Below are 14,230 nucleotides of genomic sequence, written 5' to 3'. Positions count from 1 at the left end.
CTCCAAACAATCGGCAATTAACTCAGGCTATTAGCATCAAACTTTGTCTCCAAAGTTCCCTCCCTTTGCCACTGGGCCTTCTGATTTCTAGGTTAGCTAGATATTAGATGGGAAAAAGAACCTGTAGCTCATTCACAGCTGGCAGGCCAGGCTGACTTTTCCTGCCCAAGAGCCCCCGTGGGCACAGCGAGGCTGGGGCGACATTACTGTGGAAAAATCCCGGGTCTGCAAGAAACCTCTCTGTAAGGTTATTGCTGTTTTCTGTGTTCCCAAGGACACTGGGTGCTGCTCACGCTGCAGTGGGGATGCAGCTCCCCAGGCTCCTGGCACAAGATCACCCATGGGTGCAATCAGCTTTGGGTCTGGAGCAGAGACCCCTGTGTCCCCTCCAGAGACCCCTGTGTCCCCTCCAGAGACCCCTGTGTCCCCTCCCACCCCACCCCCTGGGCCAGGGGGCTGCACACAGGTCCCAATACCCCCCGTCTCCCAGCATCCCCCCAGATCTTAACCATATTTCCAGCAAATGAATTAATTTCAATTTGTGGATGAAACGTGGCGCAGTGGAGCCCTGAACTGTGCAAAATCAGCAGGGTTTGTACTTTATAAAGAAGATTGACCCATAACCAGTAAATATTGATTTTTCCCTGGAAAGCTGCTCTCAGCCCGTTGCTGCCGGGCTGCGTGGCACCAGCAGAACAGCAGATGACAGACACCGTTACAGCATCGGGCTGCAGGAGTGGATTTTCTCTTAATGACAATCACCGTGGCCATGGTTCAAGGTGCTCTCTCGGGGAGCACGTTGGCAGCCGCAGCGCTGGGAGCAGAGCCTGCAGATTTCAGAAGCTTAAGCAGCATTGTCAGGCTGGGCCCAGGACTCTGGTTCTCCAGCTACAAACACCCCGTGACACACAGACATGTCCTAGTGACACACAGACATGCCCTGTTACTTGCCCCTGCACACACCCCCCGCTCTGCTGCAGCTTGTTCTGTCCCAAGGGAAACACTTTTGGAAAGAGCTCTGCTTCAGGTCAGGGGTTCTAACCTTAAAAAGTCAGTACTCAGCAATCTTTTATCAAACCAGCCCTCACCACAACTGAAATTACAACCAGGAAAACCAGTTTTTCTCATGGAACCAGCTGCAAAAGTGGTCGATTCTATGAAGTGCTTCGAAAATTTTACTTACTAGAAAAAACAAACAAAAAAAAAAGCATAAGTTCAGTATGAATTAGAACAAGAACTAAGGGTGGCAGCCCTAAATGTAACATTGCATATTTACAGAGGCACCTCAGCATTCGGTGGTTTCATCTCTGGGTTTTTGTACCACTGCAAGCTTGCGCGAGGCGAACCTAGAAAGAAAGAGAAATGAGTCAGCATTCAGAGGCACTTTGATAGCCCACAACCACTTACAACTCCTGCCTGAAGTAGAAAACACTTCCAGTTTTGATTTAGTTTTTCAAAATGTTGACAATAGTTCTTTTTCAAGAAGCACGTGGCTCATCCAGTTTGTATTAAGCTGGATGTGATGTGAAGCTGCTCCCCCTCCTGCCCTTTTCAGGTCATGCCGCTTCTTGGCCAGTGACATGAGCCAAAATACAGGACAAGAAGGACAGAAGGAGTTTCTACTACAGCTCCACAGTCCACTGACTAATGACAGTGACAACAGTGCCCGACAACTGCAGGTCAGGGCTGACCGAATCACAGGCTTACCGAGAGTTTCTTCATAATCGTTTGGGCCTCTGGATCCAGATGAAGAAGATTCTTTTTGGTCAAATCATTTGCTGTTAAACAAATGCTCTGTAAAGAAGAAAAAAGGCAAGCAAATATTAGGGTTTCTGTTTCGTGAGCTGTAGTAGCCTGAAGCTGAAAAAAAGAAACCAACCCCAGCTACAAAACCAAAGCCTGAACAGAACCAACCAAAAAAACCACACAAACCTAGAAAAATAAAATAGAAATCAAATCCAAGTAGATTAGGAGACCTTGTACAGGCAGAGAACAACATTCAGCTTGACCAAAAGCTTATCTCCTGCCTTCCTCGCAGCACATTAACACGTTACTGGCCAGCAGCAGTTCTACATTCTCTCTACATTGTTCTACATTCTGCTTGGACCAGCTTGAGCAGCTCCTGCCTCTGACTCAAAATCTCTCCAGGTTCTTTTTAGTCCGTCTCAATCCCTTGATAAACTGGCACAACCAAAGAGACGAGGGGATGACCTGAAACTGGGCAGGGCCCCCAGGAAGTGACAAGCTGACCCTTCAGCACAGATTTTACAGGTTAAAGCTGCTGCCTCACCTGCCCTCCTCCTACAGGGACCTTGATGCAGATGTCGCTGCTGTCAGCGAGGGGGCTGCCGTTGGCAGAGATGGTGTAGACACGTTCGTTTACTGCTGGCGTGCGCAAACCCGGCGTCTTGAAGACTCTGAAACCAAAAGTTACAGGTAAGTAATTTCACTGCCATTGCTTGAAGCACTTTGACTACAAATCTTTCATTAAAAAGCCACTAAGGATTATGTGCCAATAGATGACAGGTACATAAAGCAAAGGGCAAGACGCTCCCCTATATAAGAGATTAATAGAGAAACAATAGACACAAACCTGGAATCAAATCTGGGTGTTATCATGGAGGTGCCTCCCCGAGCACAGAGATCAACTGTATTACGGGTAGCTGGGGTGATAAAGTTGCTTTTGCTTGATCTGTTAGGGGACAATAAACAAACATCTGCTCACCAGATCACATTTAACCAATGTACAAGCACCAGCTTATCAAAGACTTGAAGGAGGTTATCGCCCCAGCAAAGCAGAGGCTTTAGCTGAAAAAGGCAAACCCCATAGCTTGGGATGGCTGGTCAGTACAGGAGAGGAGGTTGCCCGTCTTTTACTCACTACCAGATCATGGATTTTTTCCTGTAGCATGGCACAACTACATCAACCAGCTAAACTCTACTCCCTTCCATTTAAGAGTCATGTTAGCACTATACGCTTATTCTCCATTTCTGAAACTCAGGTTAAAAGATATCCCCTATTACCTGTTACTGACACGCTTCACTCTGGCTGAAGGAGCCCTTCTGCTCCTGGACGCTGGTGCTTTTTTAGTGGACGCCTTGACCTGAAACACCAAATCAGTGGCTTCACCCTTGTGTGACAGCTGAGGCCACAACAAACAGACACTTCCACAAAATAAACTCCTTTTTCTGGCACAAGAGTCCAGAACCAAACCCCATACAAGCTTCTGTGACCATCCTCTATCACTAGAAGCGTCAGGAAGTGACATCTGTGTTCAAGTCCCTTCTGAGCATCTATGACAGGGGCAGCAACTCAGGAAGGCATTTACATCTGGGAAATAAAGGCACCACAAGTTGTAGCTCTTTACCTTTGCAGCTCTTGGGTTAATGTTTTCAGCTTCCAAGTCTCCTGGACATTGGGTGTCATGTTTTGCTTTCTTCGCTAGAGGAAGCAAAGGAGCTTCTACTTCTTCTTCTTCAATAGCTTCAATATCCTGATTACATTTTTGCACTAGAAAGAGAAGGTGTTATCAACGGTTGATGAACCACTATCTTGAATTATTTTGAGTGTTTTAATAAAATTGAGTAGAGCTACTGCAGATAGTAGCGATAAAAGTTGGAGTATTTTTCTGTCTTTAAATAGATTGAGGGATATAAGTAAGAACCAAATTATTCACAGTATGCAAACTACAAAAAACTTCCATCTCGCTGAACTCATCACAATGCTTAACACAAACTGACCTTTCTGGATGACTTTTAAAGGAGTCTGGATAACACCTGCTGCCAGCTTGTTTATTTCTGTTATTTCCAAGTCTGCCTGAAATTAAAAACCATCAAAACACCATTAGGAATATCAGTATCATAAACTTCTGATAAGTCCACACTGTAAAGCAAACCCCTAATTATTTCCCTGCAAGAATACCCCTGTGTTTTCTGTTCTGCTCAAAATAGGACCTTTCAGTTGTTCCGGACATGAATCCTCTGCTGGTATCAGAGACACCTCTTACTGGGAAGTCTCAAAGCAGCATTTGCAAGAGCGCTGATGTGACCTCTGCTCTTGCAACGATGTGTAACATCCTCAGAAAAGCTGAATCTTTGGGCTGGGTACGTACCGTTGCGGCCTCTTCCAACACCTTCTCGCTTCCTCCTTTAGCTAAAAAGAAAATATTTGGTTAAAAACAATACATATCTAGGTCAGTCCACACTGCACACCAGACGCACTTTAATACGTCACCACCCGGGGGCAAAACGGCGGCATAAACCGGTTTCACCGGTAGCGATCGAGCAGCTTCTCACAGTGAGCGGCGCTGGAACAGCCGCGGGGGCTCTGGACAGAGATCCTGGCTGTTCCTTTAGTTTTTATTGTTTCTCGTTACCGGAGGGAAGCGGTGCCCTCGCCAGCCCGGTGACCCCCCCGCCCCGGCCCAGCCCGGTGACTCCCCCCCCCGGCCCAGCCCGGTGACCCTCCCCCCCCCGGCCCGTACCGAAGTACTCGATCCAGTTCATCTCCCGAATCTGCACGGGCAGCCTCAGGATCGCCATGTCGTACATGTCCTCCACCTCCTTGACCAGCCGCTCCCCCTTGGCGCGCAGCCGCTCGAGCCGGCTCTGCACTGCGGGACACACGACGCTCAGCCCGGGGCTCAGCCCGAAACCGGCGCCGCTCCCCCAGCCCCGATCTCCGGTTTGCCCCGATCCCCGGTTTGCCCCGCCTACCCTCACGGTCGAAATCCTTCAGGAACGCCGCCAGCTTCCTGCGCCGCGCACTCGCTTCGGCCTTCTTCCGTGGGGGAGCCATGGCGGCGGGACCGGGAACTGGACCGGGAACGGGACCGGGAACGGGAACAGGCCTGGAGCGCCGCCGCCACACGTTCAAATCGCAACGTCGCCGCCGATAGACCAATCAGAGCTCAGCACGGCCACCGATAGGCCAATCAGCGGTCAGCACTGGACGGCCAATCAGAGCTCGGCGCGGCTCAATGACGTCACCCGCCGGCGCCATGGTGGTGGTGCTGGCGGCGGCGCTGCGGGACTGGGCGGCGGCGGCGGAGCGGCGGGACGCGGCGTGGCGGGCGGCGCTGGCGGGCTGGGCCGCGCTGCTGCAATCGCTGGCCGGGCTGGCGGCGCAGATGCGGGCGGCGCGGCGGCTGGCGTGGGCCGGCTCGCCCCTGGGCGCCTTTGGGGAGCTGCGGGAGCGGCTGTGGCGGAAGCAGCGCGGCGCTGCCGAGGCGCTGCTGGAGCAGCTGTGCGGCCGGGGGTGAGAGAGACCGCGGGGCGGGCCGGGCGGGGAGAGAGACCGCGGGGCGGGCCGGGCGGGGAGAGAGACCGCGAGGCGGGCCGGGCGGGGAGAGAGACCGCGGGGCGGGCCGGGCGGGGAGAGAGACCGCGAGGCGGGCCGGGCGGGGAGAGAGACCGCGGGGCGGGCCGGGCGGGGAGCCCCGGGGTGGCGGGGCTGCCGCTGAGCGCCCCGCTTCGGCCAGCAGGGCGGAGCTGCGCGCCGTGCGGGACGGCGCGGGGGCCGGCGGGGCCGCGGTGCTGCGGCTGTACGAGCGGCGGGCGGCGGAGCTGGGGCTGGCGGCGGCTCTGCGGCGGGGGCCGCGCTGCCCCTCGCTGGCGGACGCGCTGGAGGGGCTGCAGGACGTGGAGCGCTACTACCGGCACCTGTATCCTTCCGTGAGCGGGCTCTGGGCGGCGCGGGCTGGTGCCTTTTTGGCTTTGTCGTCCTTACCGGCCACGAAGGTACCTGGAGAGTGACCTCCTCCTGCGCCGCATCAGCTGTGACAGCCTGGCGGACATGGAAGCTCTCCCGCAGGCCTGGGAGAGGATCTTGGAGCACTGCAAGGATGACATTGTCCAAGGTAGCTCTGCTTCCAGCAGGTTTTTCTAGGTGAGTAGTACAGATAAGATGCACGAAGTTAATGGAGTTGGTGGTTTTTTTTCCTTCCAACTCAGACGTGCTTCTCAAGATCTCTCTGTTTGTGGACAACCAGCGAGAGCTGTGCTGCTCACCCGACTCCTGACAGAGGGGCTGATGCTGACCAGCTTCTACAAGTGGCTGGTATGTTCTGAGATGACCACAAGGAGGATTTGAGGAAGCTCCACTGGTGCTTTTTGGAAGCTGAATGAGTTTGGTACTAGGTCTCAGTGGCAAATGCCTGGACTGTGTCATTTTCAAGTGGAGAATTCTGAAGAAGAGGCTGAGCTAAACAAGCCACGAAGGTGGGCAGGAGTTGTCTTCAGCTGCAGAAGTTGCCTGCCATGGATATTTTGTATACTGAAAAAAAGTTGAGACTTACTAACCTGAGGTGCACAGCAAATAAGTGACCGTGACATCAGGTCCAGCAGGCTGATCCCATGTCAGAAAGGTATTTAGGTACTGTCCTTACACGTAAATAAAGCATACCAAATCAGAGCTAGAAAACAGTTTACACCTTGTGCCTCTGAGTAATGCCTTTGTTTTCATCCCACCTCTATGTTGAAGAGTGAGGAGCAAATTTGGCTTGAAAAGGTAATTGTGGAGGTGCCTGGACACCTGAGTGCTGACACAGGCAGTTTCAGTGTGTGATACCTCTGCTAGGGCACGTTTAAATCACAGTCTTAAAACATCACATTCCCAGAAAGTAGTGGGATGCCTGTCTCTAAATAACACGCTTTGTAAGAAAATGACCAAATAAAGAATTGTTCATGGACAGAGAGCAGCCACGCTTGTGCTCCCTGTTTTTGCAGCGAAGCGGCTCTCGAGCCCGGAGGTGTGTGACCAGCTGAGGGCACTGCTCGAGCGCAGAACCACGGGCTGTTCTGTGCAGTAATAACTGCAGAGAGAAATAACATCACCCTCTGGGCGCTGGTGCGGCTGCTGGCGTCACGGCTGATGGAACCAGCGTTTATTGAGGGCAGGGTGTCAATCTAGGGGGTGAGGTGGGTGCTGCCCCCAGTTCATGCAGGAGGGGACCCAGGCACAGGTGGGGAGCTCAGCGGCTGTGGGGGGTGGTTCTCTGCTGCTGAAGGGGATTCTCTGAGCCCGCGTACTCCGTGTCACTGCGAGACGCCTATGGGTCCTGCCCACCAGCTGCTGCCCTGGCCCTGCAGCATCCGCACCAGAGTGTGACCGCACGGTGAGTCACGGCGTGGCTGCCCAGAGCCTTTTGCTTGGCCACCCCCTTCCCAGGGAAGGAGGAACAGAGTCCTGCTGCTGCTGCTTCAGCTAAGATAAAGCAGATGATGCGGTGAAGATACTGGTTTGGCACGTCAGCTGGGAACGCGGCTTGTTCAGCGAACGGCTGCACAGCAGCCTCAGCGCAGACACTTGTGCGTGCAAAGCACTTCCATCCCCGAGCGGCTCCGTGTCGCCATGACCCGTCACTGACTCATGTCAGCGCTGCTGATGCTGCGGGTTGCGTCACAGCACCAGTTCGGTATAAGGCGTTTATTTTCCTGTCTGCAGCAGGATGAGCCATTTCATCTGATCCCTTTTCCAGAGCTTCGTTTCCAGCTGCAAATTGCTTCTGAGAAATTCACGTCCCGTGTTCAGGTTTGTTGTGGTACAGCAAAGAGCAAAAGTAACGGCATCCGAGTATGGGGACAGGAGGAGGCGAGTGGCAGCAGCAGCACCTGCCTGGCAGGTGCTTCTGTCCCCTCCGCCTGTGCCAGACCCCAGCGAGGGCAGGGACCGAGGGCAGCACCACGGGCTCTGAGACTGACTGGTAACATAAAACAACCATAAAAATAAACCCAAGGGCCTATGTTTTTGGAGCAGAGCTCTTAAAGTATTCTTGCATGGAGATCTGTCTTTCAGGAATGCAATAAAAACAAGTTAGCAGCTGGAGCTACCTTGTTAAAGTCACATTTTCAGGAAATACAAAGCTCATGCTTTGATTTTCAGCTTTACCTCCTGCTAACTTAATTTGAAAAGAGTTACTTTTCACTTATAGGGAAAGCACAAACTAAAACCAGTTACTAAATTTGAATACCCACAAACATTTATGGAGAGCATCTGACTTCTATCTGGGTAGTTTGTGTTTTCCTGTAGGGTGGAAGTCGGGTTCTGCTGCTGCGGTGTCCGCCGGCTCTGCCGCAGGGATGCGGACCCGCCGCGGGTAACTCCAGACTTCCCAAAGAACCCCAAAAGCTTCACTTCAGCCTGAGCCCGTGGACTCCAAACAGACTTCAAGATTGAATTTACCACAAGGGTCCATCGTCAGGAAAACGACAAAGGATTTGGCACCTGAATTTAAGTGCAAAGTGAATTGGAGACAGAAAAATGTGATAAAAAGCTTTGTGAGTCATTGAATAAACCAAGCGGGGGTTTCACAAGCCCCTGTGGTTTCCATGCTGATTCTTTGAGACTTTCATCCTGGCCCAAAGCTGAACTCCTTGGGGATTTTGCAGGGCCCGAGAGCTTATCCGCTCAGAAATAAACCAAGCTTTCTCCCGCTGGTGTTAATTGGGAGTGCAGCTCTGTTCCAGGGCTCCCTCTGGGGCCGCCGGTTCTGCCCTTTGCGCTTCCGCATGTGCCAGTCCTGCGCAGGTTTTACTTCAGTCCTCCCTTCCTGCTTTTCCCTCAGCCCATTCCCTCCTCCTGGGGAAACAAACCCACAGTAGGTGTCTCCTGAACTCGCCTGAACTCCTGTCCCCAGCACCTTCCTCACTAATCCTTTCCAGATGTGCAGGAACTTTCATGTTTAACAGTTCTGCTCAAGTTCCTCATTCATCCTCAGACTGAGCAAACATTGCATTTCCCAGTATTATTTATCCCTGCCCGTCCTCTCATCTAGTTTGCAGCATAACTTCGGTTTTGTGGAGGTGATGGTCACTTCGGGCAGGGGATATGGTCAGTGGCTTCTCCAGGTGACACGCGTGTCCCGTCTCTGATGCTGAGCAGTCACATTACACATCGATTGCAAAACGCGGGCGGTAGGAGAGTGTCCCAGCCTCAGGTTCTTGCTGCGGAACCGTTTGGTGCCATCGGTGCCCTGCGCTCCAGGAATAACCGTGTGCCGTGGGACAAAGCTGCTTCATTGTGAGCTGATGGAAGCACAGGACAATCACCATCACCTTCCCGCACGAGCAGCACTTACGGTAGATCTTTAACTGCCCAGCAAAGCAAGTCTCGGTCAGACCGGGAGCTTCGCGTCCCCCAGCACAGCCGCCCCTGCCTGGTAGGGCCAATGTGGGGTGGCTCCCTCAGCCTTTTCTCTGGGCCACCTGGGGAAGGCAGAATAAAGAACAGCAAGCCGGTAAGTCTCCCAACCATTCTGCTATGTGAGGAATGAATCCAAGAGCCTTTGCACACTATTAATCTTTTCCAATTCCTAAGGAAGCAAATGATCTCCTCCCGCTCCCATAAATTCAACATCTCCCTCCTGCTTCCTCCCCAAACAGTGTTTGAACTGTTCGCCAAGAGCTTTATTAAAAACTACAAGATGCAGTTTTGTTTCTAAGCGAATCCCAAACAACTGCGTTAGGTGGAGAAGAAACATTTGGTGCAGTCAGCTTTAGAGCATTTTTGTGTGCAGTCCATAGCCACTTGTCAGCCAGAGCGCAGATCCAGCTCTGCACTGAGCACAACGGGACCTTTTCTCCTGAGGTCAGGAGATGAATTCAAGCTGCTCAGACCCCACGGTCTCCTTTCCCAGAGCACCTGGCAGGAGCTGCACGCTCAGCAGAGGGACGCTCACCTGGGGCCGGTGCGTGGTCTGTACCTCCTCACCCTCCTGGCTCTGCGGGACGTGTGGCCGCTGTGCTCCATGGCGATGCTGCTCCTGCAACATGTGGCAGCCCCAGGACCTGCTGTGCCAGCCCAGGCTGCTCTGCCGCCGTCCCCTCCTGCTCTCGGCGGGGACGTGTCCAGAGGTGCTGCAGACCCTGCTGTCCCCTTGGCGAGGCCAGTGTCACCTCCCTGGGAGGTGTCGAGCAGCAGGTGACCGTCCCCAGCTCTGCTGTGAGCAGAGAAGCTGCAGCTGGTGCTAGGAGGCCGTGACCGAGGGGCTGTGGGTGCTGGGACAGCTGGGGACACCGCAGGGACCTGGGGAGGGTGGCTCGTGCGGCAGCGCCGGTGAGGTGCGTGCCGGAGACCCGCCAGCTGCCGTGTGTCACCGCCATTCCTTGGCGCTGCGAGCAGCGTGTCACAGCCTTCTCCCTTTCATTTCCTAATGTTGCCTCAGCCTGAAACGCATCAGCCAGTGCTGAGAACAAACATTCGCAGAGGAAGCCAAAGCAGAAGTAACCAAAGCTGTTCCTTTGGCTGAATTCCTTCAGCTCATCGTGTCCCGCTACTGCGTTTGAGCAAGACGAACCCCACGCACTCCTGCCCCACGCACCTGAGCCATGGGGAGGGATGAGCCACGGCGGCCTCAGGTCTTGCTTACCTGGCAGAGAACATCACCCCCTGGTTTGAAACAAATGAGAGGCTCCGTTGTAATGCAAGAGGAATCCTGTGATTTTTATTGCTTTGAGTGAGGCAGCAATGGAACCACTCTGCTAACGAGGGATCTGCTAACGAGGGATCTGCTAACGAGATGTGGGGGCTGCAGGTGGGCTGAGCCCCAGCCTGGGGGCTTTGGGCAGAGCCCCCCCATTCCCGCATGGCGCTGGGTCCTGCAGCTCCAGGCGTGGGGAGCCGGTGGTGCGGAAAAGCCCCCGAGGCACCCAGGGAATAATCCAGACCAGCTTTTGCTGGACACAACTCCCCCAGTTCTAAAAGGCTTTTTGGTCGAATTTAACAAGATTAGTCTGCGAGCTGCGGAGATGTCAGCTCGCTGGCAGGGCTGTGCTCGGGACTTCCTCGCGCGCCAGGGAATGCTGCTGCTCATGGCGTTGGCCTCGGCTTCGCTGGATCAGGCTGTCGCTTTGCTTCTCAATTAGCCGCATCTGCAGGGCAGTAACGAGCTGGGGATTAGGAAGCCCAGAGAGGGGTGCGGGGAAGCTCAGCGGTGGGGAAGGGAGCTCCCTGCACCCACAGCCCCAGGGCTGTCCCCGCCGGGAGCGCCGTATCGCCGCAGCGGTGACGCTGCACAGCTCCTGCTGCTCAGACTGTGTTCTGTAAAGCTCCGGTTTAGATCTGCGCTGACATTATTGAAGCTACTGGTAGTAAAACATGTCACTACAGGGGCCAGGGCCACATCTGATCCTGTGAGGGGAAAGCAAAAAAAATAAACAACCCCCCCAAAAAATCCCAAAATGAAACCAAACACATATTGAGAGGAGGGCTGGATCTCTAGGGACGCGGAGCACTCGGTCCCACTGCCCACCCCACCAAGAGGCACCTCCCAGCCCTGCCGCCTGGGCCGTGCGGAGGGGACAAGCGGCGCACGGGGGTCACAGCTTCCCGGTGCCACATCACCGTGCAAGTGTTGAACGCTCCCAGTGCAACGAACCACAAATAAACGCTGCTGATGCCTTTGCCATCCCGTCAGGGATTAGTACACGCTGGAGCAATTTGCATGGGGATGAAACTTGGACCAAAGGGCAATGCCGAGGGAATACGGTATTATATATTATTGCCAGTTGCAAGGGAACAGCAGCAGCCTCCAAGCTTGTATAACTCTGGAACATCACTATTATTAGAACGGAAAGTTAGCAAGCAATTAGCTAATTGCAATTCACATTGTCTGTTGGCAATTATAAGGAGAACAGCTATAAACTCCAACAGATGGAACTCAGATGGGTCAGTCTCTTTTTTTTTTTTTTTTTTTTCATTTTTCTTCCCCAAAGGGCATTTGCTATGAACTAAACGACAGGTTTGACCAGGGGTCTGTGAGCAGGGTCCCTGCAGAGCTGTCCCTGGCCAGGGCAACACTGGGCAGCCACTGTACTGTCCCCATCGGCAGCGAACCCGCCACATACTGCAGGAGCTGCTTTGGGGAGCCCATTCTCTCCAGGCTGTCCTAAGTGGGACATCTCCAAGGCTGGAGGGTTCACCCCCTTGCTCTGTGGCTTTGTTCAGTTACTCTGCTGTTGGGGGTACTTGTTTTGCAGCCCTGGAAAAGGGGGGAGCAGAGCAGTCCAGCTACCCCAGGTAGTTCTCATCCATCCATCCATCCACTCATGACTCTGTACAACGTAAAGTAATAGCTTCTCTTCTTTCTGCAGCAGTGACATGAATCAGTGGTGCCTCCCTGAATCTGATTTCTGTTCTGAGGCAAATATTTGGCTAAAGAACCTCCACCCTGCAGTCAGACCTTCTGCGACCATGGAAGCAGCTTTGCTCCTTACCTCTGAATGTCGGTGATGCCGTTGACTCTGGCAAAAGAGCTCCCCTGTTTCAGGTCGGGCTGATGCACATACAGGTACAGCTGTGGGATCTGAAACAAATTAAGCGCAGCTATATGAATTTCATAAATAGTAATACAAACCCACTGTACACCTTAGGCTGATATTAAGCAGAGGATGAGTTGGCAATCATCTTAGAGCGAATGCATGATATTGAAATGGAAACATCAGGTTTTACTTATACACCCCAGGTTTCCCAGAGGAGGCAGTTTATGGAGTGACCATTTATTAAAGACAAATGCTATCATTTGAAACATATCTCATGTAGAGCAGGGGACGGGCTGATGCGGAGGAGCAGTAACTGGAGCCAGGCCTTTGCGTTTACAAGCCATTGATTTAAACGGGCTCCGCATGTACAGGAAGGTGTGATGAGAGCTGCTGGGTGTGCACCGAGCCGCCAGCTCTGCCCACCACCCATGGGCACTGAGTGCTGCAGCCCAGGCCAAGCCTGCTTAACTTTAATACACATCTTACAGCAGACAGAGAGGTAATCCAGTTATCTCGAGTCACACCCGTCATGTGCTTAACACGAGCAGGTGCGGGATGGGGGAGCCCCAGGAGGGCCCCGGGCGCTGAGCTCCGCTCCCCAAACCCCCAGGGGTGAGCTCTGGTTCCTGCCTCCGCCCATGACCGTCAGTGACGTGTCACCTCCATCCATGCGACACCACAGCCTGGGGTCCTCAAAAAGCCTCAGAGGGGTCCCCAAGCCCCTCCATTCCTCGTGAGACACCAACATCAGCACCAGCCTGATTTTCCTTCCACTTCAGGAGTGAGTGATTTTGAGCTGCAGGGCAAATGTTAAATGTTAACAACTGCTGTTAAAGTCACATCTGCAGGTAATTTTGCTATTCACCTGGAAAGAAACAGTGTTCATTCAACTAATTGAAAAAGCATATTCTGCTCTTCTGAAATCTTTCTGGATAGGTTCTGGCACCCCAACAAGATGGTGCTGTTTGGTCTTTATTTTTAAAATCAGAAGTCTAGGACAAGAATGTCCTTTGTAGGCAGTAGCAGGTAAAGTTGCATGTTTTCTAGAAGCATAAATTCCATTTGTTGCATGTAGGAGAACTTTCTGGCTCAATGCAATATGACATTTGCAACCATTTAATTTGAATAAATTCCATTTCTATGCTCCATCCGGCTTTTGGCATATCAGCCAAACTATTTGTAAGGGACAGAATAGTAAATCCTGCCTGCATTTCCTCTGCTGTGAGATCATCAGGGCCCTGTCATGCTAATGCTGTCCCTTCTGCTTTCAGAGCTCCTGGGGGTCAGCAGCTCCATTCCTGGGGACCTGGATGAACCCACAAAGTCCTTTGGGAAGCTGGCGCAGCTGGGAGCTGGAATCAGACATCCAGCTGTGGCCAGCCTGGAAACACCATCAGTTTTTCACCGACCCAAACAGGTGTCAAACAGCCGCATCTGGGGTTCCCTGGTTCCATCAGCCGGTGCTGGAGCAGATGGGGAAGCAAGGGATGGGGGCTGCCCGCAGTGGCGGGGGGTCATTGGCCTTGGTCACTTCTCCGCTCTCCTAAGAGGGTTTCAAAAGCCTCGTGCCCCTCTCACCCCCATCCTCCACTCCTTTTCATTATAGAGTAGATGCCACCCTGATTTCTATGATTTCTCTAGTGACTTGGAACTTCTGTAACTCCACTAATTCAGGAAAGCACACGTACGTTGCAGGCAGATGTGCGTTATCTAGTGAACATTATTGAGACTGGGGGATCTTCAGTAAAGATGCAGATGAGGTTAGGCTTTTGCTGGGGTCAAGAGCCATCGCTCGGCATCCATTGATGGGAAAACTGAATCCTTCCCAACAAAACTGCCTGTTGCAGGTGACTTGTTCCTGGGAACATGGCTGGAGGAAGGAGTCCATCCGTGCTGAGCCTGCCTGGCCCTGCGTGGAGGGGAATAAGCAAAACCCCTCAAAAGGCAAATTGTACCTATCAAGGGACCCCCT

The 14,230-nt window shown here is 53.0% G+C and overlaps 2 protein-coding genes across 2 annotated transcripts; one reads left to right on the top strand and one right to left on the bottom strand.

Annotated features, from left to right (window-relative positions):
* Nucleotides 1-994: 994 nt before the first annotated feature.
* On the bottom strand, nt 995-4,798 carry CDCA8 (cell division cycle associated 8; the record flags this gene model as incomplete). Its single annotated transcript, XM_080357732.1, has 10 exons — nt 995-1,346; nt 1,708-1,794; nt 2,291-2,417; nt 2,594-2,692; nt 3,025-3,104; nt 3,369-3,511; nt 3,742-3,817; nt 4,113-4,153; nt 4,485-4,613; nt 4,717-4,798. 10 exons carry the CDS (start codon nt 4,796-4,798, stop codon nt 1,302-1,304), a joined length of 909 nt encoding a protein of 302 aa, XP_080213858.1. The 3' UTR covers nt 995-1,301.
* Nucleotides 4,799-4,979: 181 nt separating this feature from the next.
* On the top strand, nt 4,980-6,661 carry AIRIM (AFG2 interacting ribosome maturation factor; the record flags this gene model as incomplete). Its single annotated transcript, XM_080357610.1, has 4 exons — nt 4,980-5,257; nt 5,484-5,663; nt 5,740-5,858; nt 5,953-6,661. The coding sequence occupies 4 exons, from the start codon at nt 4,980-4,982 to the stop codon at nt 6,018-6,020; spliced, it is 645 nt and encodes a 214-aa protein (XP_080213736.1). The 3' UTR covers nt 6,021-6,661.
* Between the last annotated feature and the right edge of the window lie 7,569 nt (nt 6,662-14,230).

The sequence above is a fragment of the Nesoenas mayeri genome (genome assembly GCF_963082525.1).
Source record: "Nesoenas mayeri genome assembly, chromosome: 21".
Taxonomy (NCBI): Eukaryota; Metazoa; Chordata; class Aves; order Columbiformes; family Columbidae; genus Nesoenas; species Nesoenas mayeri.
This window is presented reverse-complemented; position numbering and strand designations above follow the sequence as displayed.